Source organism: Spea bombifrons, chromosome 1 (assembly GCF_027358695.1).
Source record: "Spea bombifrons isolate aSpeBom1 chromosome 1, aSpeBom1.2.pri, whole genome shotgun sequence".
NCBI lineage: Eukaryota > Metazoa > Chordata > Amphibia > Anura > Pelobatidae > Spea > Spea bombifrons.
The window spans coordinates 147,375,998-147,402,621 of NC_071087.1; the positions used below are offsets into that span (position 1 = coordinate 147,375,998).

The 26,624-nt window shown below is 37.2% G+C and overlaps 2 protein-coding genes across 2 annotated transcripts in view; both read right to left on the bottom strand.

Annotated features, from left to right (window-relative positions):
• LRRC70 (leucine rich repeat containing 70) overlaps positions 1-1,175 on the bottom strand; it is a 3,455-nt gene extending 2,280 nt beyond the window's left edge. The window contains exon 1 of the mRNA XM_053448019.1: positions 949-1,175. The gene's annotated coding sequence lies outside the window, so the exon portion shown is untranslated. The remainder of the gene's footprint in view (positions 1-948) is intronic.
• Positions 1-26,624, bottom strand: part of IPO11 (importin 11) — a 148,303-nt gene that overhangs the window by 54,942 nt on the left and 66,737 nt on the right. Inside the window, exons 22-26 of the mRNA XM_053448028.1 lie at positions 24,980-25,059; positions 22,440-22,520; positions 11,155-11,250; positions 10,310-10,423; positions 7,981-8,102 (exon numbers count right to left, since the gene is read on the bottom strand). Of these exons, the coding sequence (XP_053304003.1) occupies positions 7,981-8,102; positions 10,310-10,423; positions 11,155-11,250; positions 22,440-22,520; positions 24,980-25,059 (493 nt within the window). The remainder of the gene's footprint in view (positions 1-7,980; positions 8,103-10,309; positions 10,424-11,154; positions 11,251-22,439; positions 22,521-24,979; positions 25,060-26,624) is intronic.

The window sequence follows — 26,624 nt, forward strand, 5'->3', positions numbered from 1 at the left end:
CAACAGTGAGGTAAAGGTAATAAAAAATAACGTTGTGGGTGAAATGTAAGCTTTCAAGGCACAATATTGGCAAATCCAGCATAGAACATTAACAAAAGAACAGGCTTCTTAAGGAAGAAGCCAGGCTAGTAAGAATGCTTCACTGGGTCCCCAAGCCAAACTTCCTTCAGAAGATACTCCAGGAAACAGAAGGCAGATGTGGATGTTATAAATACTTTTTATCCTTCTACTCAGGGCTGATCATAACCCTACCTTTCTATTCAGCAGATTGTCAGACATTAAAAATAATACATGTACCTGGATTATGATTAGCGGACCTAAAAGCTTTGATTGAAATTATTTTAAAATATCAGAAAATATTCAAAAAGTTACAATTTAGGTGCATACAAGTTGGAAATTACTGCAATAACCCTCACTGGTGTCTAAGGAACATTCTTGCATGGAAATGTGCAATTTTTGTTTATTGTTGCTTAATCTGCAGCACTTATTGGTAATCAAACAAAAACAGAATAAGGATAAGGATTTTATTATCAAGTGATATGCATTATACAGTGAGAAACCTATTAAAGGGAACAGTAATATACTAACTAGCTATGCTATGCCAAATGACTGTATTTATAGCAGTTCTTATTCTGTGGCATATTATACACGCAGCTTTAGTAATTGAACAATTAAAAATAGATAATAGGACGGGTGTGCCATCCTCACGGCTCCTTATCAATCACCTCTTAGTGCCTCTTAGTGCAATAAACACATTTAAGCCATTCTAAATTTCCGAATATCACATTTTGTTAAGATCTCTGAATGGCATCCCTTAAATTCTTATCCAAGTAAACAAAGTTTTTATTATTTTGTTTTAAGACTCTAGAAGTAAAGAAATATACAGTTCACAGAACTGCACACATTACGTGCTTTTCAGGCTAATTACCAGTAAATAAATGATCTTACCCCAAGGCAGACGTTCATTTTAGAAACGGCGAAATACAATCTGATGGGATTCAAGTAAACGTAAAGTCTGGATGGGATTTTAGATCGAACGGTTCAGCAGGAAATTCCTAGCTTCCCCATTGGTTAACTCACTGACACTGACAGGATTAGAAAGGTTACTATGGATACAGGAAACGGTCAGACAGGAAGTCAATCTATCTCGGCAAGCGAACTATTGTTCATTGAATGGACGGAAGGGAACTTGTTTTTTTAAAAATCTTTTTTTGTAAGATGCTTTGCTCAGTGGAAGATTAAATAGGCACATAAATAATAAAAGATACACATCAAGCCATAAACAATATTACTTTAGTTCTTTAACATAACCAGTTATTACTGATGTGTTCACAAAATCTGTAGATAATAAACAGAATATGTAAAATACACACGGAGAGTAATCAATTGAGTGCCAGACAAATATTTCATGTCAGTCCCATCTCTTGGAACACAAAGAAGTTTCCTTCATTATGTCCTTACCAAACTATGAGTTAAACCACACACTACAAAGGGCCAGCTCAGACCTTCAGGCAGAAGAAACATGCCAGGGTTTAGCTGACTATATATATATATGTAACATCTAAAACTATACGGACATAGAAACATTTAACAAAAAACAGGAGGAAAGTTTATTTCAAAGGAGAAGAAGTGTTAGAACCATAAAAAAACTAAAGGGTCAGGGGCTTAGATGTAATTTTACTTTACAGAGAATGTGGAAGATAGGTGAAACAGCCTTCCAGCAGTAGTGATGGAGGTTAATACAGTCAGGGAACCTAAAAATGTATGGAATATGCATAAAGCTACCCTAAATCTAAGATGAGACCAAGGACTGCGTTCTTACATCAGGAAAAATAGGCATGCTAGATGCGCTGGACGATTCTTAACGGACATTACATTCTGGTTCTATGCAAGTAATGTGGGGATGACATTTTTTAGCAATATCCATAATGGTCACTAGTCTGAGTAGCTAGCCAACAGGCACAAATCCTGGGTTTTGGACAGTGTCCAGCAAACTGTGACAACTGCCACATTTAAGAATAGAAGGCATAGAAAACACACTAAAGCAACCTTTTTTTACAGCTCAACTAATATCACTTGTTGGGGAGAAAGCAATCATGTTTGAAGTATCCACTGACCAGAAATTCCAGAGAATCAATCTGTATATTACAGTCAATGCAGACAGAGTAATGAATTTCCAGGTGCAAAGTCCTGAGATTTAGGAAAAAATTCTATCAGAACGAATGATGAGTGAAGAGGTGCCCTGCAACAAGAGCTCTTCGAATTATTTCACCCAGAGACACAGATAAAAGATGGAAATGTAAATGACTGATGCTACAACGGAATCTGAGAACATCTTGCACATAAGACTTTTTCCCTTTTATATAAAAACCAACATACATTCTGTAGTAATCGCACCATTTTAGAGACAAATGTTAATATGCCTATGGACATGCAGATAAAGGAGGGTTGTGTTTCCTCTGCCATTCTCATTTGATACCCATACTGATTACTCAATATTAGTTCATTTAGTCATCACAGGTGTCTGCTAAGGATGAAATGACAAATTTTGACAAAGGAAGAGTCATCAAAATGCTTAGTATAGAATTAATGTCTGGCTGTTTTATGACAAAAAGATGCATTCTAAACTTAACTAAATGTTCTTTTATGAAAATCATAAAGATAGCTAATTTGGGAAGCTGGCACCAATCAGTTTATTCAATATCAAATAGATGTTAGTCCTAACGTTCATTTTACCTGACAATATACATGCTATAATCATTCAATAGCTTAGACTACCTCCTAATATTGATCCATGAAATGAACTGTATCATGTCTCGATGTTCTAGAAATGCTAATTATGGTATACATAAATGTATAATAAAAAGGCATAAACATGCATTTGTTTTGAGCTTTCGGAGTAATGCTACAGCATATAGGTAGTATGATATATTAAGATGAGTTATAGGGGGATTTGTGATAAAGCGCCCACAAAGATATCCATCTCAGAGTTACAGCATGATGTTGGGAATATTTGTGATCTTTACAGCAAGGGTCAAACGGATCCAGAGAAAACTTTAATAAACTAAATACTTTAATCTCCAAGTTTCCCACGTGACTAAACTGTATGTATGCCTGGAAGAGAGATATCCTTACAGCTCCCATGCCTTTAACCTCCCAGCTCTAGCTGAAACCTGGATCCCCCCCTATGATACTACTGTCACTGCTGCACCCTCCTTCGGAGGCCTACGCTTCAACCACACTCAGCCTTGGTAAGAGAAAGGGTGCTGGTGTAGTCATCCCTCTCTCCCCTAATTGCACTATTGAGAATATACCAAGTCTACCCTCCCTCTCATCTGTTCTTTCGAGGTTTACTCAATCTGTTTCTTCTCTGCACTCTCTTTACATCATTGTAATAGAATCGCTCACCAGGTCATTCCTAGCAGTTCTTTGACCACTTTTCTGCCTGGCCCCCCTTCTTTCTCTTTTCTGATATTCCCTGTCTTATTCTAGCATACTGAACAACTCTGCCAGCTCCAAACCCCACTCCTCAACCTCCTCTTCTGGCTTTTCTCAATGGACTAATTCTCCCACACACAGAGGGACACTGACTTGATCTGGTTTTCTCAATTTCATGCATTTCTCAGATCTCTCTCCCTTCCTTCTCTCTGACCGCCACCTTCCAAATGCTACTTTAGAAAATTCAAATCCAGAGCAGACTTTACTACAAACTCATGCTATGCTTCTAAAACTCTGCCCTCTCTCTCATTTAACCACACTACTTCTCCCTGTCCCTTTGTCCATCACTTACCCACCTATTTAACCATTCCCTCTCCTGCTCTAATCACACCCATTCTGAAAAATCCTTCCTTAGATCCGACCTGTCTGCCTAACTACCAACCTATCTTTATGCTTCCTTTTACCTCTAAGTTGCTTGAACCGATTGTGTGCAATCGCTTCAGAAACTTCTCCTCCTTGATTCTCTCTACAGTCTTCACTCTACTGAAACAGTTCTAACAAAAGTCTCCATAGACCCAGTCTCTGCCAAAATAAATAAATACAAGATTGCTTCTCCCGTCTAATGCTCGTGGATCTCTCTGCTGCTTTTGATTCTGTTGCTCACCACCTTCTTTTTTACTCACTTTGTTCTATAGGTATACAAGATACAGCTCTCTCCTGGATCTCCTTATATCTGTCTAACCGTTCCTTCTCTATCAGCTTCTCTGGCGTTCCCCAATTTTCAGTCCTTGGACCTCTGCTGTTACCTCCTTATACTTCATCTTACCAACTCGTCTGGCCTGAAATCTACCTGTCCTCTCATGTCCTATATTACCAACCGATTTTCTGCGATATCTTGGTGGACAACACAACAATATCTGAATCCTTATCTAAAACTGAACTCACTATCTCCTCTCCTTCCATCTCCACCTTACTACCTTAATTCTATATCTCCATAATCAACACAGCTATCTCTCCCAATAACCAAGCCCGATGCCTTAGGGTAATCTTGGACTTAAACCTCTCCTTCATCCCTCACATTCAGCCTCCCGCCAGATCCTGCCGCTTGCACCTGAATCTCCTAGTTCCTTATTCAAAAAGCCACAAAAACCATAGTTCATTCCCTTATATCCCATCTTGACTTTTGCAATACTCTTCTTGTTGGCATTTGTCTCGACTCTCTCCTCTGCAATCTATCCAAAATGATGCTGCCAGGCTTATCTTCTGCATCCCCACCCTGTGAGGTCCTCCACTAGCGCCTCTATTATCGTATATTAATATTACCCTCTTTAATATTGCTCCCCCATACATTTCTGCTCTCATAACAAAATAAATACTCTTCTTTTCCTGCTGACAAGAGTTCACTCGTGCTGCCACATATCTCTGGTACTCAGTTCCACCCAGTCTCCAGCTTTCACCCTCCCTCCCAATTTTCAAGAACAAATTCAAAACCTATTTCTTCAGAGATACATACTATCTCTGTAGCTAGAACGTACCTACCACTAATACAACCCCCATACTACCTCTCCCCTTTTCTCCTCACCCTATTCCCTCTCTATGTAATGTATCGGTTTGTCTTAGTGCTAGTTTTGCAATATCCCTTGAATATAGGTATTATAAAAAGTGTTGCATAAATTGTTGGTGCTATAAAAAGATAAGATTATAATAAGAGTGATAAAAAATAATAAATTAACCTGCATTTTTTATAGCAGTAAAACATTTTAAAACAGACTTGGGGTCAGTAAGTAAATATCAGCTATATTAACAAAACACCTTAAAGATTTAAATACTGTGCGCAACATTTTTGGTTTGTTTTTTAATTTGACATAATATGCAAAAATAATAACAAATAAAAATGTTGGTCTACAGGTGCAGGTAGTAAGCCTGCAATTTCTGCATCAATTTTAATCTTACCGAGCCACCTGTATCTTGTCTGCAGCCGCCAGCTTATATTAGATTAAAGGCAATATAATTCAAGCTATGAATATTAAAGAGCGTGGACTGGACCTCTCACTGAATTTATGCAGAGCAGGAAACATGTATCATGCACAGAACAATAAATAAATTGAGCTGCCTCTAAGTTGTCCGGCAAGCACAAAGACTGAATATGCAGTAGTGTTTTAAAGTGGAAACATAATAACCAAAGCCTATAATTACTACAAATTACTTTTAATTAAACACAATAGGGGATAAACGACTCCCATTGACACAAATTTCTTTTGAACTTTTTTTGATCAGTACCGTTTTTTATTTTAGAAAATCTGAATGCTTAAGAGATTGGGGCACTTTCAACATTTAGTAAAGATATGAGTGCTGCACGAATGTATTACTGAATGATTGCTATATTATAGATTATTATTATTTAAGAACAGTTATGTTCTGAGTTTCCAGTATTATTCTTTGTAGTAATACAGATGTTGTTATAATAATTTAAAGATATCTTAATATCTTGCATTCAAGACCATATATTTTTATGTATATTTTCAGTCTTTGAAAACAAAACTATATCAGATCAGTTCAGTCTGTTCGTCAAAGTAAATAGGACTACGTAAAATTTGGACTACATACTTCTTTTGATTAGAGTAGTCGTCTTTTTCCTCTGCATAGCTGTTACATCACTATTTATGTACCGGGAAAATACTTTAAAGAAGATTTTACTGTTCACCTCTACTAGATACACGTATCCAAGGTCAGAATATTCTGTTTCATAGAGGTTTTCTAATGGAAAGAGAATGTTGCTCTTTAGCAGAACGGACCACTGAGAAACACAATTTTCAGAGCTTCTTAGAGCTGTCCATATCCTATAATGAAAGAATGGGCTTTTCATTTTTAATAAAACATATAACCTTCGGCTGCCAGTTTTAAAGGCATCTGTGTAAACTGTAGCTTCAAATTGACAAATTGAATTGGATACTTAAGGTTGTAATAAAAAAAGGGAAGCAACGTCTATCGTTTTTATGTGGGTGTACTTCCCGGGTGCTCCCTAGTGTGAATACTGGGTACTCTTCTTTTGTTGGTCTCTACATTTTAATACGTTTATATGGAAAATTGACCATTTAGGGGATAAAGGGAGCAAAAACCTTAAAATGAAGATTTGCTTTGAGGCCATGTAAAAATGTTGTTATATTTCTTTAAGTTGTTAAATGAAGATTGTGTCAAACAATAGCCAAACTAAGGAAGCTGATTAAAACCCAATACACGGCATATCTCAACAATCCTGGTTTTCAGGCAGCATCCTGCTGTCCACTGATCTCCCCTGACCAGCCAAGGGAGCCACAAAACCAATGGACGTCTGTAGCTCATGATGCTCAGCACAGTAAGGTGGCCATTTGGTAAGGTGGCTATTTGGCCCCATCTCTGACCCTGCTCACACCTGGGGCAGGTCCCACCTTCCCCTCACCTCTTGCCACAACCCCCAACACAAGTGTCCCAATTTGGACACCTGAAACTTGGAGGGGTTGTATATATTAGTTCTGTATATTCTTATAGCTATAAAGATAAAGTCAGCTTCTGTATTGAGAGAGGAGCGTTGGTTCCTCCAATAAAAAAATAAATGTAAAAAATGTTACGCCGCTACTTTATTAAAGGCGAAAAAGCCTTTCAGGGGTCACGTTTTTTTTTTTTTCTTTTTAGTGTAGCTGTAATGGCAACAGTACCGTCTGATCATTCCTCAGTATGACATAAGCCTATGGGTTTTAGGAGTATAGGAAATTGCCATGATTCTTATCAAATGTTTTACCTGGAATCATGTACTCACTACTTACTTAAACCTCTATTTATTATACCAGGAATCCCAACATTCATTACAAAGTTGATAAAAATCGGTGAACTGTGAACCTGGCAGCAGCTCTCATCTGTTCAACAGTCTGGTTGACCGGAATGCAATGTCTGTGGTGAGCTGCAAAGCTATGCTGAATTTGATTAAAGCTCTGCGCATCTAAGTCCCTAGAGAGCTCAGCTTTCTCTCACTCACTGAGGACTCACTTACCAGAACACAAGGGGCAATACGCTAATCAGTCAAGCTAAGGATGCATTCAGTCAAGTTTCAGCTGTTGACTGGAAGTTAAAATGAAAATCGCAACAATACAAAACAAAAAAAAAACACACAGGCTGAACAGTTTAGGTGTTGTTCCTTAAGTTATGTCAATGCAAACTGGATATTTAAAGAACAAAATGCAGTGTATATTTTCAGCAGTTGTAAAGCACCAGTTATACCGACATGTTACATGTGTATATATATATATATATATATATATATATATATATATATATATATATATATATATATATATATATATATATATATATATATATATATATATGTCTTATTTTAATATAAAATTGAGTTAACAACAAACAAACCACTGGAAATCAAATATATGTTTGGTAATATTTTTTTATTTAATTTAATGGTGCCCAGCAATAGACTGTTTTTAAGAAAATACTATCACTTTGCATTGTGTATATATAAGAATATGTACAGAAGATGATTACATACAGTACCTGTTATCAGAGGGAAGCAAAGAAAGCAAGGCTAGAGCTGAAAGCTTCCTTCTTTCTGGCTGAGTAATGTTGTCCATTCGATCTACCCACATGTCAATAGTGCTTCCAAGAACCTGGTCAGCCTGCATATGGACAAAAGGGTGCTATATGACATAGTAGATTTACAAGGTAACACAGAGATATCTATAAACAAGAGTTTAACTTGGCTTTAATAGGTCATCTCACCGACCGTCTCATATCTTACTCAAGCCCTAGTGAGAAGACTAATGGAAAACTCACATGCCCGGAGTTGAGTCCCGATTGAAATAAATGGGGTTTTTAACTTGACAAAGCTTCCATAAGTTGAGGGATGCTTAGAAAACTTTGAATTATCTTAACACTATAACTCGAAGCCCTAATATGTTTCATCCTAACTGCAGGTTCACACGCAATGGCCTCTTCTGCTCTGACGTTAGTACATTTTGAATTTACAAATATATTGCAGGTGCTCTTTCACGTCCAACAGTTTTATTTAGGTTTAGAAAAGGCAGCAGAGAAAAAAATGTCCCTTTAATATTATTTCACATGTCCCTTTAATTTGTAACTGGTACTGGTTAATATGATATGAAACAGTTAAGGATCATACATTAGAATTTGGTTTTCAAATAAAGTGTGTATTTTATTTTTTTTTAAAGGAAATCTAGCTCTTCTTAACTAAAGAGAGAGATGCTCGTTTCAGTAGCTGTAAAGCAGTAGGTTGCAGTTTTTTGCCCAGAGGATGTTACGGCTACTGCTGTGAAACCGGATGGAACATTCTAATAAGATTACTCAGCATGTTTGTGCCGAATACAATTCACTCCATGTAATATGTACGAGCAAAATCTGGCAAACATATACAAGAGTTGTTATTACTACGTCAATAACTGCTAACGGATGTACAAACATTATTTAATAATGGAGCAAGGGAGAAAAGAAAATATCTTCAACCATTACTTAGGGCTCACTTTATATGAACATAAAACAGACCAAACATTTTCATTAGGTGAATTGTTAAGATTCTGGATACATCTCGTTAAATCAACGTTCTGCCCTGCAGTAAGAAAGCAGTAATGTGTCTTTTACTAGATTTTTTTATTATTATTATTTTTAGAGGCTTTTAAAGGAATTTCTGGAAAAAAAAATGTTGCATAAAACTGAGGAATCGGTTAGTATAGCGAACCAAGGCCTGGAGCAGGAAAACGAGAAAGATGGAAAGATCACAGCACATGGAGAAGGTACCCAGGTCTCAGATCTCTACTGCAGAACTCTCTTGTGACACAGCTCATAGCGTACAGCCTCATAGCCTGGCATCCCCACCCAAACATACCAGAATAGATGGATACATAAACGATCAGGATGATCCCTCTCCAATGAGTAGCGGGAGAGGAAAGATCCTGGGGGATTTGCTTGAAATTCTCATTGTTCTTCAAAGGGAATCTACCCTCCAATGCCTATTCATTTTTCTTATTATTACACTTGATATAATGATGACTATTCTATTTTAGAGTCATCATTTTGTATGGGTAGCTCCATAAATACAGCAAAAACAAAATTCGATGTGGCTGCAATGAGTGTTTGCAAAGTGTAATTGTGACAAGGTATTCTGGCATGCATGGTTGTTTCTCTCAGCTTCAATGTTATCCATATATATATATATATATTTGTTTATTTTTAGATGATATATGAATGCTAGTTATAATACTAGTGTATCAGCCTAAATTTACAGAATAACCTGGAAAATCTAAAGTGAAGACAAAAGACTATATCACAAAATGGGAAAAATGACAAGTAATGAGCCAGACATTTCCTGCCATTCTTAGTTAAAATAGCAACACTGGGGCGCACACAATAAAAAAACTATTTTCAAACAATATGGATAAATAGATGGCTCAATATTCCTAGATTAGGATGATAGAAATTATAATGCAACAAAAACAAAGCAAATAACTGCAGGTGCTAAAAGCAGCACCGCTGACTAAATAATATGCATAAAGCAAGTCAGAAAACATTATACAAGTTGGAAGTTATAACCCTTTGCATAAAAAATCCATATGCAAATATACATTGATTAGCATGCAAGAACCGATATGCATTCAACAATGTTAAGATTTCCTTTCTCCAGATTTGCTTATGGGATGTATACAATATTTGAAACCAGCAGTTGCACTATAATCATTTGGAGGATAGTTACTTTTTTAGTATTTTGTTCTCTCCTGCCTCTGCCCATGAGATGCAGACATTTATGCATTACTTCCATAAGCCACAACAAAAACAAGCAATCATTTGACAAGAACTGTCCATAGATACCAACCTCTTGATTGCATTCTTGTGACATCTGACACAACAGAGAAGAAAAGCAGCTTGTATTTTGTAGAAGTACCCGTCCAAGGATGCCCAGGTATGTGGACATAACTACCGGATATCTCTGTTGGAGACAAATAAAATTAAGTATATAGCAAACAATAATATTATAAATAGGAAAATACACAACGGTTAGTGAAATAAGCGGATTTGGATTCACACATGAAAATAATGTCCCAAACACTGCCAGAGGAAACAGATATAGGCTAAATTTGAGACACCACAACATGTATACATATTTAATGTTGAGACAATGTTTTATTTTGGCCTATATACACACACAATATATATATTACTTTTAGGTGGCTTTTGATTTCTTGTCCCAAAAATAAGCTTAGGCTACTATTTTATGTTTAGCTGTATCCCCCAACACAGCTTAGCTTCCATTAATTCAAATTAACCTATTTTATTTCCTAAAAGTAGTCAATGCCTTTTTTTTTTGTATATTCCTATTTAAATTAATGTTTTTAAGCAACCCGTGAGCATTGTGGTTCTAATGAGATTGCCGGAAGGAAATGCCCAAAGTTCTATTCTGGCATTTCAATTTCTGTAACATGTAACACTGGTCAATTAGAGCGCTGACACATTCGATCTGACCAGTTGGGGCCACACTTTTTAACCCCGACTGTGAGAAGCTGTCCACATCCCCATGATGTAGGAGACACGTCCTTGGACCTTAAGAACATTTTTTTCTCAACATTTCCCCTATATCACTGGTCCTTAAGGGGCCAATAGTTTAAAAAAAGTAGAAATATGAATTATGCTTGCAACATTATTATTTGAAATTATATTTACCTCTCCCTCTAATATGCCTCGGAAGACCGGTGGAAGGAGAGCATGGAACATCTGGGGACCAACCTCTGGGTTGACCATGAGTTCATTTTCTAAAACCTAGGAGAGAAAAATGAATGAATACTTTCAAACACTTTGTCAAATGAACAACAATAGCACAAAAGCTACTTAAAGCAAACGTCATGCTGACAGGAATATGGATATAACAGTTTATATTAATTAGTGTTATTACACTGTTGGCTATTTTGATTTTGTGAGAGATTTCATATTTGACCCCAATAAGTTTGCAGTTATGTATGATTAATTTACAAAGTCTGTATAACTACCCTCATCAAACAAAGAATTTTAATAAAAAGGAGGGCCCAAGGATTAAAACTTGCACAACAAGGCACCATTCAAAATATACTCAATGAATTGTGATGTTATAAATATTCAGAAAATGAAACTGTAGACAGACGAACACATCTTACTGTACGTGAAATATACACAGCGTCCAGTCATTGGCGGAACTACCGGGGTCGCAGGGGTCGCGACTGCGACCGGGCCCTGGAGTTCTGCCAGTCAGGGGGGCCCAAGGGGTGCTGAGCGGTTGCTGAAAACAACCGCTCGGCAACTCTTGGGCCCCCCTGACTGACAGAAATCCAGGATGCCTCCGCTTCCCGCCGCCGCCTGCCTCAGCGCTGCCCAGAGTGCAGTGTTGGGAGCGTGAGGTGTTTGTCTCGGGTGCCGGCACTTCACACAGAGCGCCGGCATATGACGTCATATGCCGGCGCTCAGCAGTGAAGCGCCGGCACCCGAGACAAACGTCTCACGCTCCCAACACAGCACTCTGGGCAGCGCTGAGGCAGGCGGCGGCAGCAGCAGAGGCGACGGCGGCAGCGGTAAGTGACCTACAAAGGGAGGGTAGGGAGGGAGTGGGTAGATCGTGAGAAGGGGGGGTAGGGAGGGAGAGGGTAGATCGTGAGAAGGGGGTAGGGAGGGAGAGGGTAGATCGTGAGAAGGGGGGTAGGGAGGGAGAGGGTAGATCGTGAGAAGGGGGGGTAGGGAGGGAGAGGGTAGATCGTGAGAAGGGGGGGTAGGGAGGGAGAGGGTAGATCGTGAGAAAGGGATAGATGGGTTGGGGGGGGCCCTTAACAGATTCTCGCACCGGGGCCCTGAGGTTTCTAGTTACGCCCCTGATGACTGGTCTCAAAGTCAGGACCTAATAGTTTTATTTTATTATTGCTAGAACATTTGAAGTCGGTGTTCAGAAACCACAAGGGCTGCTGTCCTACTAGGTAGGAAGGCCAAAGACCGATTGGATCTACCTACACGGGGATCCTGAATATACACACACTTGTAGGGGGTACGCTTAAACAGTTAAGAAACTCTGCCCTAACTCCATATGCTTCAGAGAATAAGTCACCAAAGAATACAATGTAATGAAACTCAGTCAAATAACACATTTGGTTACTGTTTAACATAATTACAAAGAATGCATAATTAATTTCTAGGATTATATTTTGGATAAATGAATTTATCGCTGAGAAAGTACAGCCCTCTAGAAAAAAAAAGACTAAAGTTAAAACCGTTCCGATAAAGCTGAATGTATTATTGTTATTATTTTATAGATATAAAGTGCATTTTCGTGAGCAGTTAATTATATCACAACAGAATAATAGTGGAAAACAAATTTCTGTTGAATGATACTTCACTGCATAATAAAAAATAAAAAAAAACAATACACTTTTACTAGTATGCTTTTTAAACACAGTGTTTGCAGCCATGCGCAATAAGTTTAACTTATGGACCCAAGAGTTGCATTTATATTGTAGATTTAAATAAATTCCTTCAGATGCAAAGAAATTCAATTTGTGTGCATCCATCAGCTTATATGCTTAACAAATTGAGTTCATTCGGGTTTGAAAACAAAAACAATGAAATCATTTTGTTTTCAATATCAGTGTCTTTTCTTTGTTACAATAAATGGAAAGTGGAGAACAAAAAAAAATGGGAAAAATATATTTTTGATAGACACCGGCATTGAATTTTACGAATGCAATTATGCGGGTAAGGATTACGGCACAATGCAAAGACAAGATAAGTAGACTGATATCGAATGCAAATTTATTGTAAAAAAACATCTATACGAGGGCTGCTAAAGACCAGGTCTGAAGGCCCACCGACAGTCCAAGGTTTTAGGACATCACAGTTAAAGCACAAGCAGCTTAGTAAGTATTATTGATTAACCTGTCCATACAAAACAATATTACATGGCGTCACGTAAACAATGCTCCATAACCCCTTAACGACAATCCCCGTACATGTACGGGGTTGCCGTGCAACGGGTTAACGACAATGCCCGTACATGTACGGGCTGCCGTTAAATAGCTGCATCGCCGCGATCGCGGCGTTTTCGCCGCGATCGGCGGCTTTGCAGCATCCACGGAAGCCTCACAAGTGAGGCTGACCGTGGATCCGGGGAGGGCAGCCCTCGGCAGCCCTCCCCGGAAGAAAAATGGCCGCCGCCGCACCGATCATCAAAGATCGCGGCGGCGCCTGGCTAAAACTGCTTAGGAAGCGATCGGAATCGCTTCCTAAGCATAAACTGTGTTGCTGACATGCCTCAGTATCGAGGCATGTAGCAACACAACCCCCCGACCCCCGATCGCCTTGTGATTGCTCCGAGGAGCAACCACAAGTGCCATCCTGTGAATGACGTTGCCGTCATTCACAGGATGGCATTAACAATAGATATGAGTTCACAGAGGGTCTATCCAGACCCTCTTGAGAACTCTCGAGCTCCTCCTGCAGGTTGAATGCAGGTACTGCATCCAACCATGCAAGGTCAATGGAGCCCAGCTCACTATTGAGAGTGATTGGTAATAATAAAAAAAAAAAAAAAAAAAAAAATTGGTCAAAAATGTTTAAAAAAAAAATTAAAAAAATATGGTAACATGTAAAAATCCCCACTGTCACCAAAAAAAAAACAAAAAAAAAAAAAGTTTTTAATAAGCAAGTCCTAAAATTCTTTATCTTTACAAAAATTCCAGCATGGAAAGAGTTAAAATATTGGCATTACAAATGCCCATAGGGTGTCTAGTATTAAAAAATATATGATTTGATGGGGTAAATTGAATTGGCCGGGTTCAAAGATGTCCCAAATATGGGACATGGGGCAGATGTCTAAATGGCAAAAAATACACACCTCACAAAGGCGGCATTTTACTTCCCAAATAACCCAACAAACCCATGCATGTGGGGTATCACTGCGCTCAGGAGATGTTACTGAACACATATTGGGGTGTTGTTTGACACGGACATATACCCTGAGCGATAAATTTATACCTGAAGTACAACGTGTGTGAAAAAAATACAAAAAAAAATTACTACCATAAAGTTTCACTAAGGGTGGTGGTAAAATTAGTGCATGGAAAGGGTTAAAATACCAGCATTTCAGATGCCTTGGGGTGTCTAGTTTTTAAAAATATATGATTTGATGGGGTAAATTGCATTGACCGGCTTCAAAGATACCCGAAATGGCACATGGGGGGAAGAATTACCAGATTTGGAAAAAATGGTTTTGAAATGGCAAAACGCTACCTGTACTTATTGCCCCATAACGTGCAGAAAAAAGCAAAAAAACATAAAAACATTGGGTATTTCTAAACTCAGGACAAATAGTAGAATCTATTTACCAGGTTTTTTCATTCGTTTTTGCAGATGAGTAAAAGTTTTCTGTTTAAAAAGTGAGAAAAAGTAATTTTTTAACAAAAAATCCCCATATTTTATCATTTTTTTTATAGTAAATTAGATGATATGATAAAATGAATGGTATCTAAAGAAAGCCCTGTTTGTCCTGGAAAAAACAATATATAATATGTGTGGGAGCATGAAATGAGAAAGAAGAAAATTACATCTAAACAGTAACACTGAAAAACGTTAAAAGAGCCATTGTCCCGCAATATACTACGAGTAAAAACCCCTATTGTCCTTAAGGGGTTAAAGTTCATCGCAGAGGCATGGAACGTCATGCGAGCCTTGCCTCCACGCACTCTTGTTCCTGGTGGGTCCAGGGGTGGAGGGCAGCTCTGCAAATAAAGTCGTCCTTGGGGATCTAATCAGTGGGTGGCAGAGTTATGTGATGGTTTTAATGACCTATCACAGCCACAATAACATAAGCCGATGTACTCAAACACAGGCTGCTTATGGTAATCTCTCCCTCCCTGCCACTAACTGCGATCAGTGAGAGAGGTTGCCAAGTGTTACAATGCAAAAGGCAACATTGTAAAACTTGCATATTAAAATTAACATCACCAGTGATTTATGGTGACAAAGAATGGTGATTAAGAGTGTACGTCTTCTTTCAGTTTTTATAATCTTGGATGTTTTTGCGGGGACTCTTGGCAACGGAAAGGCATAAGCTAACCCTGATCTTACATGTCAGTGTTGGACATAATCGATCATTGAAGCTCTGAACAGCTTGCCTGCAAATACTAAGGAAAGAAAAAAACAAAACAAAAAAAACCCCTTTATGTTTCTGGTTATTTCTGGTCAGGTCTTATAATGAAAATGCTTATTTTCTCATATGTATATTTTGGGGAAAAAAGAACAAAAAGAATAAAAAATATTAGAACCCATTTCCAAAAAGCTAGATCGCTAAAAGAGCACACAGCAGCAGTATGTTCTCTCTCACACATGACAAAGCGCTAAAGTGCTCCTAGATAGAATGTAATCTAAATGTATTAATTATGCATTATACAGGGCTAGTTCTGCACTTCTGACAGGGGAAACACATTGAGATTGGCATTTCACAAAGTATAATTGACGTTGTCAATTATTTGACATTACACCACAACTGTTTAGCCGACAAGTCTTACAATATCTGCATAAGAAAAATAATGGCTACAACCTGATAAATGATAAATGTGCTTACATATGTAGAATTTCGTAAAGTTCGCCCTTAACATAATATATTGCATTTAACCTGAATCTGGATTGTTCTAATAAAACATGAGAGAAATCGTTTACATGGCAGAACTTTGTCCAGCGAGAACCGTCTAAATTCACAAGTGTTATTTGTAAAGGATTGGCCGCCCAGTCCCCTTTTTAAATTTATACTTTGAATCATAAAACATGTGACAAAGAAACAATTCAGAATAGAACTACTTATTCTTCAGCAAGAGATTGGAAGTTTTGTGATCTAACACACTATTTAGATGATCACATTTCAAGTTTATCTGTAGCTTTGTGCATTGTTATGATTCTCCTAATGATCTATTTCAAAGTTCCCTAACATCTGTGTCTTGTTCCCAAAGCCTCGTCTACCGTTATAGCAATTCTTAAAATAAAGTATATAATTTTCAAACAGAAGCTCCCTTTTGACCACTTACTCAGCAAAGCTAAAAGAAGTATAAATAAGAATGGGAGAATGTTTTTGCTAATTTTAGTTAAACGTGTATTAATAGTAGCATATGATTAGGGTTTTATCTCTGTTTATTGTTCTATGGTATGATTGGAAATCAAATATCACACATTGTATTTATAGTAATGAAATATGCAAAAATTTGTTGAAAAACAATGTCATACCATTTATCCTTTATAAGCAATTAACATTTTCATAATTCTTTCAGTACAAAACGCTCCTTGTTATTTTAACGCAGTTTACCGCCCTAGGTGCTAAAATCATCTGATAGCTCCATGTATAATGTGTACATAAATATGTGATGTAACATTCAAGAAACCTTTACGCATCTTGTATGCTTTATAAGTTGGCTCATTCCTCTTTGCATGAGAAGCTCGCCAGAATTGGCCCTTCATAATGCATTGTTTTAGTATAGGTTTTTCAAGGGTGAGCCTCCATGAATCGGGGTCCACATTGCTCAGGGCTGAAAGGAAAGCATCACAATTTAAACTTTGTTTTAGACAGTCAACACGTAACACGTGTTACTTGTCCGAATTTCCATCTTAAAATAATCCTGATTCGTTCTAATTGAATTTTTCATCATGAACAAAACCATCATTTCACGGTTAATCCGGTGACCTCCTCCATCCTCCCAATCACACCTTTTGATAAGCCATGATCTGTCTGAGCAGTGCACATACCCACCCAAGGACCTACTGAACATTGTAACCAGTGTACACTGACCTGGAGGAGGACTTCATTTAGTTTATAGGTTTTCTCATCATTGCGGTGCATCAAAATCTCTACTAGCTTAGCAATGACTACTTCTTCTCAATGAAGAATGTACAGCAGTGAAATTGTTAACTTCGTTCTTTTCAGAATGTCTTAATATTTCATTAATTTATGAAGAACAAACTAACTTCAAATCAATATCGTGGACCCGACGTTGACTTCTCTCTGTAACACGAAGCTCTGTGTATCTATTTTTGAACTGAAACATGTAACACTTGTGCAAATCTTTATGAAAATTGCCAGATTCCACAGAAAAACTGCTTATAATAATAGTAATACAAACACAAAAATTGCTGTTCCATTTAGAGAAAACGTTACTTTTCCTCTTATGCGAATAAACCTCAACAGGTCTGTGAATGTATTACTTTCTATAATCCCATAAAACGAAAACCAGCCTTTTCAGTTTATGTGGCAACAAACTATTAGTGTCTGCTATTCTGTCATATGACAAGTGTTTTTCGGCAAAAAATTTATAGTGATAGCTGCAGTCACAAAAGTTAAATACAGACTGCATCAACGGGTTACACAAATATGAATTCTGATTAACTCATGAAACAAAGCGATTTACATCTTGCCTGGAAGCTCACAGAAAATACAGGTTACTCATACGATAACTTCTGAAAAACACTGCTCAGAAAAGAAGAAACAACCTAAAGGCATCCAGGTCTTATCTGAGTAATACATGCAAGGGTGGATACACGGCCAGGCAGCTCTGTGACATGCTTGTTAAACACAGAGCAAACACAGCTTACTTCATCAGAGTAAACAGCGCTGAATAACTGGGTACCTGTAAAATAAATAAATAAATAATATATATATATATATATATATATACATATATATATATATACACACACACACACACACACACACACACATTCTTACATGATGTCCCTTTTACCCATACACACTTTTCTAAATGTATATTTAACATTTAATTTGCAAGATATCCATTTGGCTCAATTTGTTGCTTGGGTAGCTTTTTTCTGAATTTTTACACAAATATGACAGAATAAATAATTCCTGAGCTAACATAACTGAAATTATAAACCATAAATGCTAAAAATCTACTGTAAAAGTGAGGAGCATGCACAAAATGTACTAAGCACAGAGTAACACAGCTCTCATAGATATGCAAGGGGATAGAAAAAAAGGACACCAATAACACATGAACATAGAGATGGTAGAACCTGTTCTGAAAAGAAGATCCCTGGTGTGGGGTGAATTCTTCATGGGCAAGACCTATTCAGATTTAACATGGGGCTTGAACAGGTCTAACCTTCAAAGTGCTGGACAGCACACCTCCACTGGACCCAACATGTGTTTAGTGATTACACCCCACCACTACTGTAAGAGAATTAGAGAAGAAAAGTACCTAACAGGTAATGCTCAAATCGCAGCTACTAAAGGAACCCTGGTGTCTATTTAATAAGTTGGGGATCGTCAGGAAAGCTTTTAGTTATATACAATAAATACATTATTTAATAATATACATTATGAAGGTAAACTCTCTAGAGTTTCTCCTACAAGAAGGGCCTGACTGGCCAAGTACGTGGCATGGTTCCATCAATGATTTCAAAAATATTGAAAGTCCCCTCATTGAGTGAATTAAGCATTAATCGAGACAAGCTCAGCACTGCCTCAATGAGAAAAGTGTCAAGGATCATCCGCAATAATGCATCAAGGTATTGGTTTGATGGCATTGGTGAGGTAAAATCCCATTTCTCTAATAAAAACTAATGGACTTTCTCCAATCAACTTAAAAACTGTAAATTGCTGCTAAAATGCCTTCGTATTATAAAGAAATATCTAGTGCTAGACTAACAGGTGCACAAAATTATAAATGAATTTTAATTTTATGCAATGTAACTTAAGTAAAAATAAAGAGTCATGACTATGTTTATGGTAAATCCCTGGAGAAAATGTATAGTTGGAAAATATTATATCAGGGACTGTACCTTAAAAAAGTATCGTTTCCTCCATTTAAAAAGTCATTCTGCTAGAAATGACATGACAGATGGCACCACTTTTATTAAAGAGGTCAACAGTGACCTTGAATAAGAGCAAGAACACCTATTACAAATCACTTCCAATGCAAGATAACTCAGCTATGGCAGATTTAATACATTTATGAATAAGGGCCAGCAATAAAACCAATCCTGAAACATACTTTTTAGAATTTTGTTGGAGACCACATCATCTCATCAAAGCTACAACATTGAGAACACTTATGTCCACACACACATTTATCGAGGATTTACCAAAAAATTGGGGGGGGGGGGATATGTATACATATCTTAGAAAAGGGTGCTAGTTTCTCTATATTAAAATTTACTGCATTTACTCAAAGTACAACAAATACTTATAAATAGCTTGTTCTTTAAAAATGTTAGAAACGGCAACATTGGGAATCCATATTTTCAGGTGACCCATTTGCACACAGTCTGCACATAATTATTATTATCTTTTATTTATATAGCACCAACAGTTTACGCAGCGCTTAATACAATACATATATTCAAGGGGTACGACGAGACTAGAATTGACAGACTGAGACAAACCGATACATTAGGTGGAGAGAGCCCTGCTCGCAAGCCTACAAATCTTGAGGGAATGGGGTGAATCTTTGTATGGTTTCTGGGCTAAAAACACACATATGCGGGCCAGCTAAACAGGAACTAACAGATGCGCTGAGTTCAATGGCATGTGATGGCCAAATCTACATAACTGTCTTCCTCTGCCCCGAAACCTACTTCCTCCTGATTTCTCCTTCCTCCCAAACTTAGTTGCAACAAAAATTGTCAAGAATCCCTTTAAAAATAAGATTTTCATTAAAATGTCAAATAGTTACACAAGCAGTTTATGACTGGAAGTTGATACACATTAGAATAATAATGTAATAAATAGAACTACACATTTATGCTGTGATGTTATTCTGCAAATATTCTACATTGTATTTAGCAGGCCCAGTGATTAATATCCTGACATTTCAATTTCTCGACTTCTCACCTATCAGAAACTTTAGCACAGTTTTTTCCCCCTTAATAAAATGCAGCATACATACACTTGAAATAATTTCAGTTGCATTTTTGCATTTTTTTTAGAAGAGCATCTAAACATATATAATTACACACAGCCCTCATATGCACTTTGACCCTTCCCATACTGAAGTTTTTTAGTATTCTACCATAAGTTATTTTGCCATCTTTCCCATATTTTGGTTTAATTAAAATCCCCTTTTTTCATTTTTGATGTATCCACACAAATTATACACCCTTTTTCAGAAAAAAATAGGCCCTTCGTTAGAAACCATTGTGTAACGTGTAAAAAAATAACCATTGTGAGTTCTAGCAAAAAAACTTATACTAAAATAAAAACACAAATTATTTTGGAATTTCCTTGGAATTTCTTATATATCACGTGCCCCTGATGAACATTGACTCAATTTTCATTCGGCAACATTCCCTGCGCGTCGGGGAGGATTCCGCACATGCACACACACCTTATGTATGCCAGTGATGTCACAATGACATCACTGAGCTCACTTTTTTCATTTTTATATATATTTTATATATTTTATATATTTTCCCTTTGAGTGAAGGGGGGGAACTCTCTTCCCTCCAATCTCTCCTACACTGATCACATTTACCAATGATCAGGGCTCCATAGCCTTGCATTTCTGATCACAATGCGTGCGATCAGCCAGCTGGGAGAGCAGACTTAGATCTCAGCTGGATCTCTCTTCTTCTCCTCCAAAAAGATTCTGGTGACATGTAATTATGTAACAGTGTACCGGTGCTCATGTCCCTGTAGCTGTGAAAGACAACGTACATGTACGTCCTACGGGTAATCTTGTCACATTTTTTGTGACTGTACCTATACGTCTATATGGTAACGAAGGCGGTAATCTATATGATAGCCGTGAAGTCCCTTTAAATTTCTATGCTGTCAATTTTGTAATTGCAAGGGAAAATTCTGCAGAATCTTCTTCCCTTTGCCACCCTGCATGTGATATACTCACCTCCAGTGCTGACTTGGGAACATTGCAGGTTGGGGTCCTTTCAGACCCTCATGAGCAAGTAGCTAATTTGTGGAATCAGCGAACGACGGAGAAAGACATCTGTAGCTTCTCCTACACACAGCACTATCAGGCAGCCCCCTCATGCCTACATTTTCTGCACGCAGTTAGTGCAAATGTTTGGTCATGCTGGGCAGGCTGCACAGCACTGAAAATTCTGACAGCGACAAAGCTATTATATGTACAGAGGTTCAGGAATAAAATGATCAAGCTAACAATATTAGGATCTCTTATCACACTTCTCAGAAAAACTGTATGACTTTATTTAACATGATACTGGCTTCAAAAGACTGAAAAATGAAAAAGCTTCAAGAAATGAAAGAAAAGCTACATGGTAACAAATTGTTAAAGCGCAGTCCATTGCAATAATACCAGAGGTTTACAATAAAAAAGAATAAATTACAGGGGCACAGGGATATCAGTAAAATGTATGTCACTTTCAATGGGCGAACATGATTGTTAATATATATGGGAATTATACAATGATACATTACATATATAAAATATAAGAAATCCATAGCAAATAGTCTAAAAGACATGCAAGGCTACGGAGAGCTATTTAAGAAATGCAGTCATTTTTATACAAGCATTTGTTCATACAACATATGCACTTGATGTGTGCACTTGAAGGTGGTGTCAGGACCTGTTTCTTTCTGCCATAACCATTGTTAATTTTCAACAAAGATACTGTTAAAATGGTAAATATCCAAGTATTGGTAATACCCCACATAGTCTATACACTGATGTCCAAACAACCCGCACAGAATGCGTATGACCTAAACATAGCTGAATAAGGCTGTCTCATCGTTCTAAAATGGGAAATAAATCTCTCTACGTCATCTTCATAGGGTTTGGACCTTCATAATGTATGGTGGAGTCAATTCTCTAGCAAAGAGATCCTAATACGCATTGATGATGCCATAACTAATCCAATACACATTTTACATACACACCTTTAATTTCAGGTATGCTAGTGTATGGGTGAGCTGATAGGTGTATTTATCTTGCAAACAATAGAAAGTAATAGAGAAATACCTTAAGCACTTGAACTTGGCCTTCTGTGTTTATATCCTTAAGGAGCTCAAGGAACGAGTTGCAGAGGTTAGCTGCATATATCTGGAAGCAACAAAAGTGAACATATTACCATGTTATCATGTGAAAGAAAGCATTACACATTTTGATTATTTAATTTAGTTTTTATTACATTAACCAAAATTAAAAAAAACCTGACAGTTATTGCTTTTTATTTAATCTTCAGTTTTCATGAAACATAAATAGAAGCAAGAATACAAAGCTCCCGAGAAATGATATCTAAGTTTAGGCAAGACTCACAGAGAAAGCCCCAATAATGGCATGCCCCAAAAAACAGAATTACACATTAGAAACTCGACTGCAGGCAAGTCAGCTTTTGGTCATATAAAAGTAGCTGTGAACCTGAGGGAGTAAGAAAAAAAAAAGAGAGAGAAAGAATAAGGAGGAAGGGAAATTTGAAAGAAAAAAAAAAGTGGGGGAAAAAAAAACAAAAAAAAAAACAGGGTGGGCCAGTGGCAGGTCTGACACAAGCAACTGCTCCAAATCAGGTCTATTCGTAAAGTAAGGTTGCGCAATATGCCAGCGAGATGATGGCGAATCTGATGGTACATAGAAAGAGGGTCACTAAGAAAGTGGGCACACTATTTGAAGGAACACATTCCAACAGGGTCAGTACCCCATTGGGTATCAAGTAACCTAACTGCAGAGTGTTCCACCTTCTGGGATCAAGTAAAGAAAACAACCATCCAAACAAGCCTTGGAAAACACAGGGTTTCCTATATTATATAGTTTCGGTTCTAAGTTCTAAACATTTTGCGATTTGGGAAGAGACATATTGGACTCTACCAGAAGCATCTCTAAATGCTAGTATGTACAGGTGGCGCAGTTAATGCCATAGGGCACGTGCCAGATCTTTACCTGGTTTAATGCCATGCTAACTTTCTAGTTAGTTGAAAGGACCTCTATGCTCCCCTGTGAAGAAGCAACAAAAGCTGGCAGTATGTATCAGTGAGCTCAGTCAGATCTACCGCCAACCTCAAGCCCTTATGTTTCACTTCAAGAGCCTATATATTTCCGCATAGAGAATGGAATTGAGCATTCTAGCACTTTTTCCAGTCCTGACTACCGCATTATGGGCCTTCCAGACCACCATAGAAGAGGACTGAGAGGGATGATTGATCTTAAAATAATCCTGATGCACTTGTTTGGTCTCTGTCACCACAGTATCCTACAAGTGATTCATTGAGACATCATGACCAAACCTTTGCTTCTAAACTAGGCCAATTCAATACAAGCATTAATGGGAGCATGATCTGACCATGTGAACTATTATTATGTCATAGGTGGAGACATTCATGAGTAAGAAAAATATAATCAAGTCTTAAAAATATCCATTATGAGAATGTGAGTAAAAGGTGCAGTCCCTCTCAGACGAGTGCCAGAGGTGCCAACAATTCATCAATTGCAGCTAATTTAGCACTGACTAAATCCCATTGGGGGTACCAACAGAGGGGCCTGGAGACAAATCTAAATGAAGGTCCAAAGTTACAGAGAATCCGCCACATAAGATCCCCTCGGCAAAGTCATCCAAAGTATTAAGCGTATTAATCAAAAATTTTACGGTTTTCGATAGTGGCTAAAAATAGCTGTTCAGTTGAGAACCCCCAAAGAATCAGCATTGCATTTAAAAGCCTTTAGTCCTTATCTGCCCCCCCTCCCCCAGCATGATGATATCCATGACTACAGCATTTCTTGTATTCCTTTACCTCCATTTTAGTTTAGTTTTTTTTATCTGCCCCAACGGCCCCAAACTACCTTAAAGATGGCCAAGGTACAGGTTTCATTATCTCAGATTTTTCTCTTTAATATCTTGTAGCAAATGTGTTTATTTTTCTGCTGTTGCTGTTGACAGCTCTTTGCGTACGTTTATTTTACACCCCTGTGTACTATAACTTACACGGAATGTTTAACTAAGAGGCACTCCACTTTTATTAAGCATTTCTTTTAAAAATATATATATATAATTTACAAAAGACCGTTCTTTACTGAATATATAATTCTGTTGAAATAATCTCTGTCTGAATTCACTGAGCCGAAGCATAATCTTCTCGCATATAAAAGCCCATAAATTTTATAACTCAATACCGTTTTATGTAGTGCATTCCGTTTTTCTAAGACATATTGTAAGGAGTGAGCTGGCATAAAAATAAACATTAAAAGTGAATTTAGCACAAAAGCGTTTATTGTAAAAATTAATTTTATATATATATATATATATATAAAAACATGAAACAATGAAAAACATGAAGTATTTGTTGTTTCAGTATTAATTTAAGGGACAGAGTGCAGAGCTGTTTACAACGTTCTCCTGTGTCGTGGAGCCTTCACAGTTATATTCATAAGCCAGATTTATGCTGCTTGAAAGTTGGCCTTTCGGTAATATGGTACAAGTTTTATTATGAAGATGACAGATTTTGAAGGAGTAAACAAAAAGCCAGTCACTACTAAAATAAGAAAAGTTTGCCGAGACTTGGGTTACATACCTGCAAAAATTCAGAGGAGGCAAAGAAGATATAGGCTTCAATGATCTTGAAACAGATGCGAAGATTTTCAGTACCAAGTTCTAGAACAGAAAAATTTAATGAACGCCCAACAGAGCAAAACAACATAAAATACCAAAAATATTATGACACTATTCTAACGGTAGCGCTTGCAATTTTAAATATTTTTGTTTCACAATATTCATAATCTGTGGGTAAAAAACCTTTGAAATCAAACAACGTTTATTTGAACTTATTAACTGGAATCAACCGGAGACTTAGGTCTATGTGAAGTTGACAAGTGAAGATCAGTCGACAGTGAGGATACTAAAAAAATATATATTTTTGACCATCAATTTGCTTACTACCAAAAGGCTAGGTCCAATTACTTATACATGTCAGGCCTAGGATTTATGGGTCAAAAACTTCAAAAATATATACACAAACTACCCTTCACAAGTTCTTGTTTTTGAAAGAAAAGCACATTTTGTTAATTAAAATAACATAAAAAATGGATCAGACATACAGCGCAGATGTTAATGTTGTAAATGACTACTGTAGCTGGAAACTGATGATTTTGAATGGAATATCTTCGCTGGTGAACAGGGGTCCTTTATCACTCCCATCCATAGGCATAGGTGTTTGTTCATCCAAGTTAACTTTAACTGGCTAACCGATGGCTAAGAAATCCTTTTGCAATTATGTTACAGCTAGAAATGGCCTCGTTTCCCATGAAAAGAGCTAAGTGACCCCAAACCTTTGAATGGTAGTGTACGTAGAAATAACATTTTCAAGTGTTCCATCACACATTCACATAAAGAAGCCATTATTGCCTTCACACCGTGTCCCCTCCGCACTGATCAAAGGGTGCACCACCCCATATGACTACCCCCAAGGTTCCCTGTGTGCAAACACCTAAGGCTGGTTAATCTAAATATTCAGTATGGTTTCTAGGAGAAAGGAATTGTGTAGTAGTTCATTTAAAAAATTAATTTTATTCACCCAGTTACTAAAATGCAAAGATAATTTCAAACTATGCGTCACTATAATTCTTTTAGAGATTGTGTATTTAAAAGTAACTTTCTTAATTTAATATAATTCTAAATAGGATAGGCTCAAAGGAGTATAATTGGTTTAAGTTTATTATCAACACTGTTAATAACAGATCAGCTAAAACAAGAGTTTAATATTAAACAATTTAAATGAAAATAATAAGAGTCAAATATCCATAATCAGCCAAGAAACAGTGGGCGATAGTGTATATTATTTTTCTATTTATGATTTTCCATATCTTAAGCTTTTTTACATTGCATCGCACATACAGATTATGTTATATTATACCATAAACAAATGGGACACCTTCATTACAACAGCACAAGCTGCCAGGGGAGGTCAGAGGGTCTACATTGTCCGCAAAAACAGGCGAACTGGAAGGCGTAATTAACTTGCATAGCGTTGACAAAAAATACACAGAATTTTGAGGGGGGAAAAGTTAATTGGTGCTCTAACAAAATTTACAAATTATAACTTTTAAATGTCCGGCTACAATAAGAGCCCTTAGTCGAAGTTGATATACCGGGCAAACATAGAAAGAGACAAGCTTTCGGGACCTCAGAGGTCTCTTCTTCAGATGGACATTTAATGATGA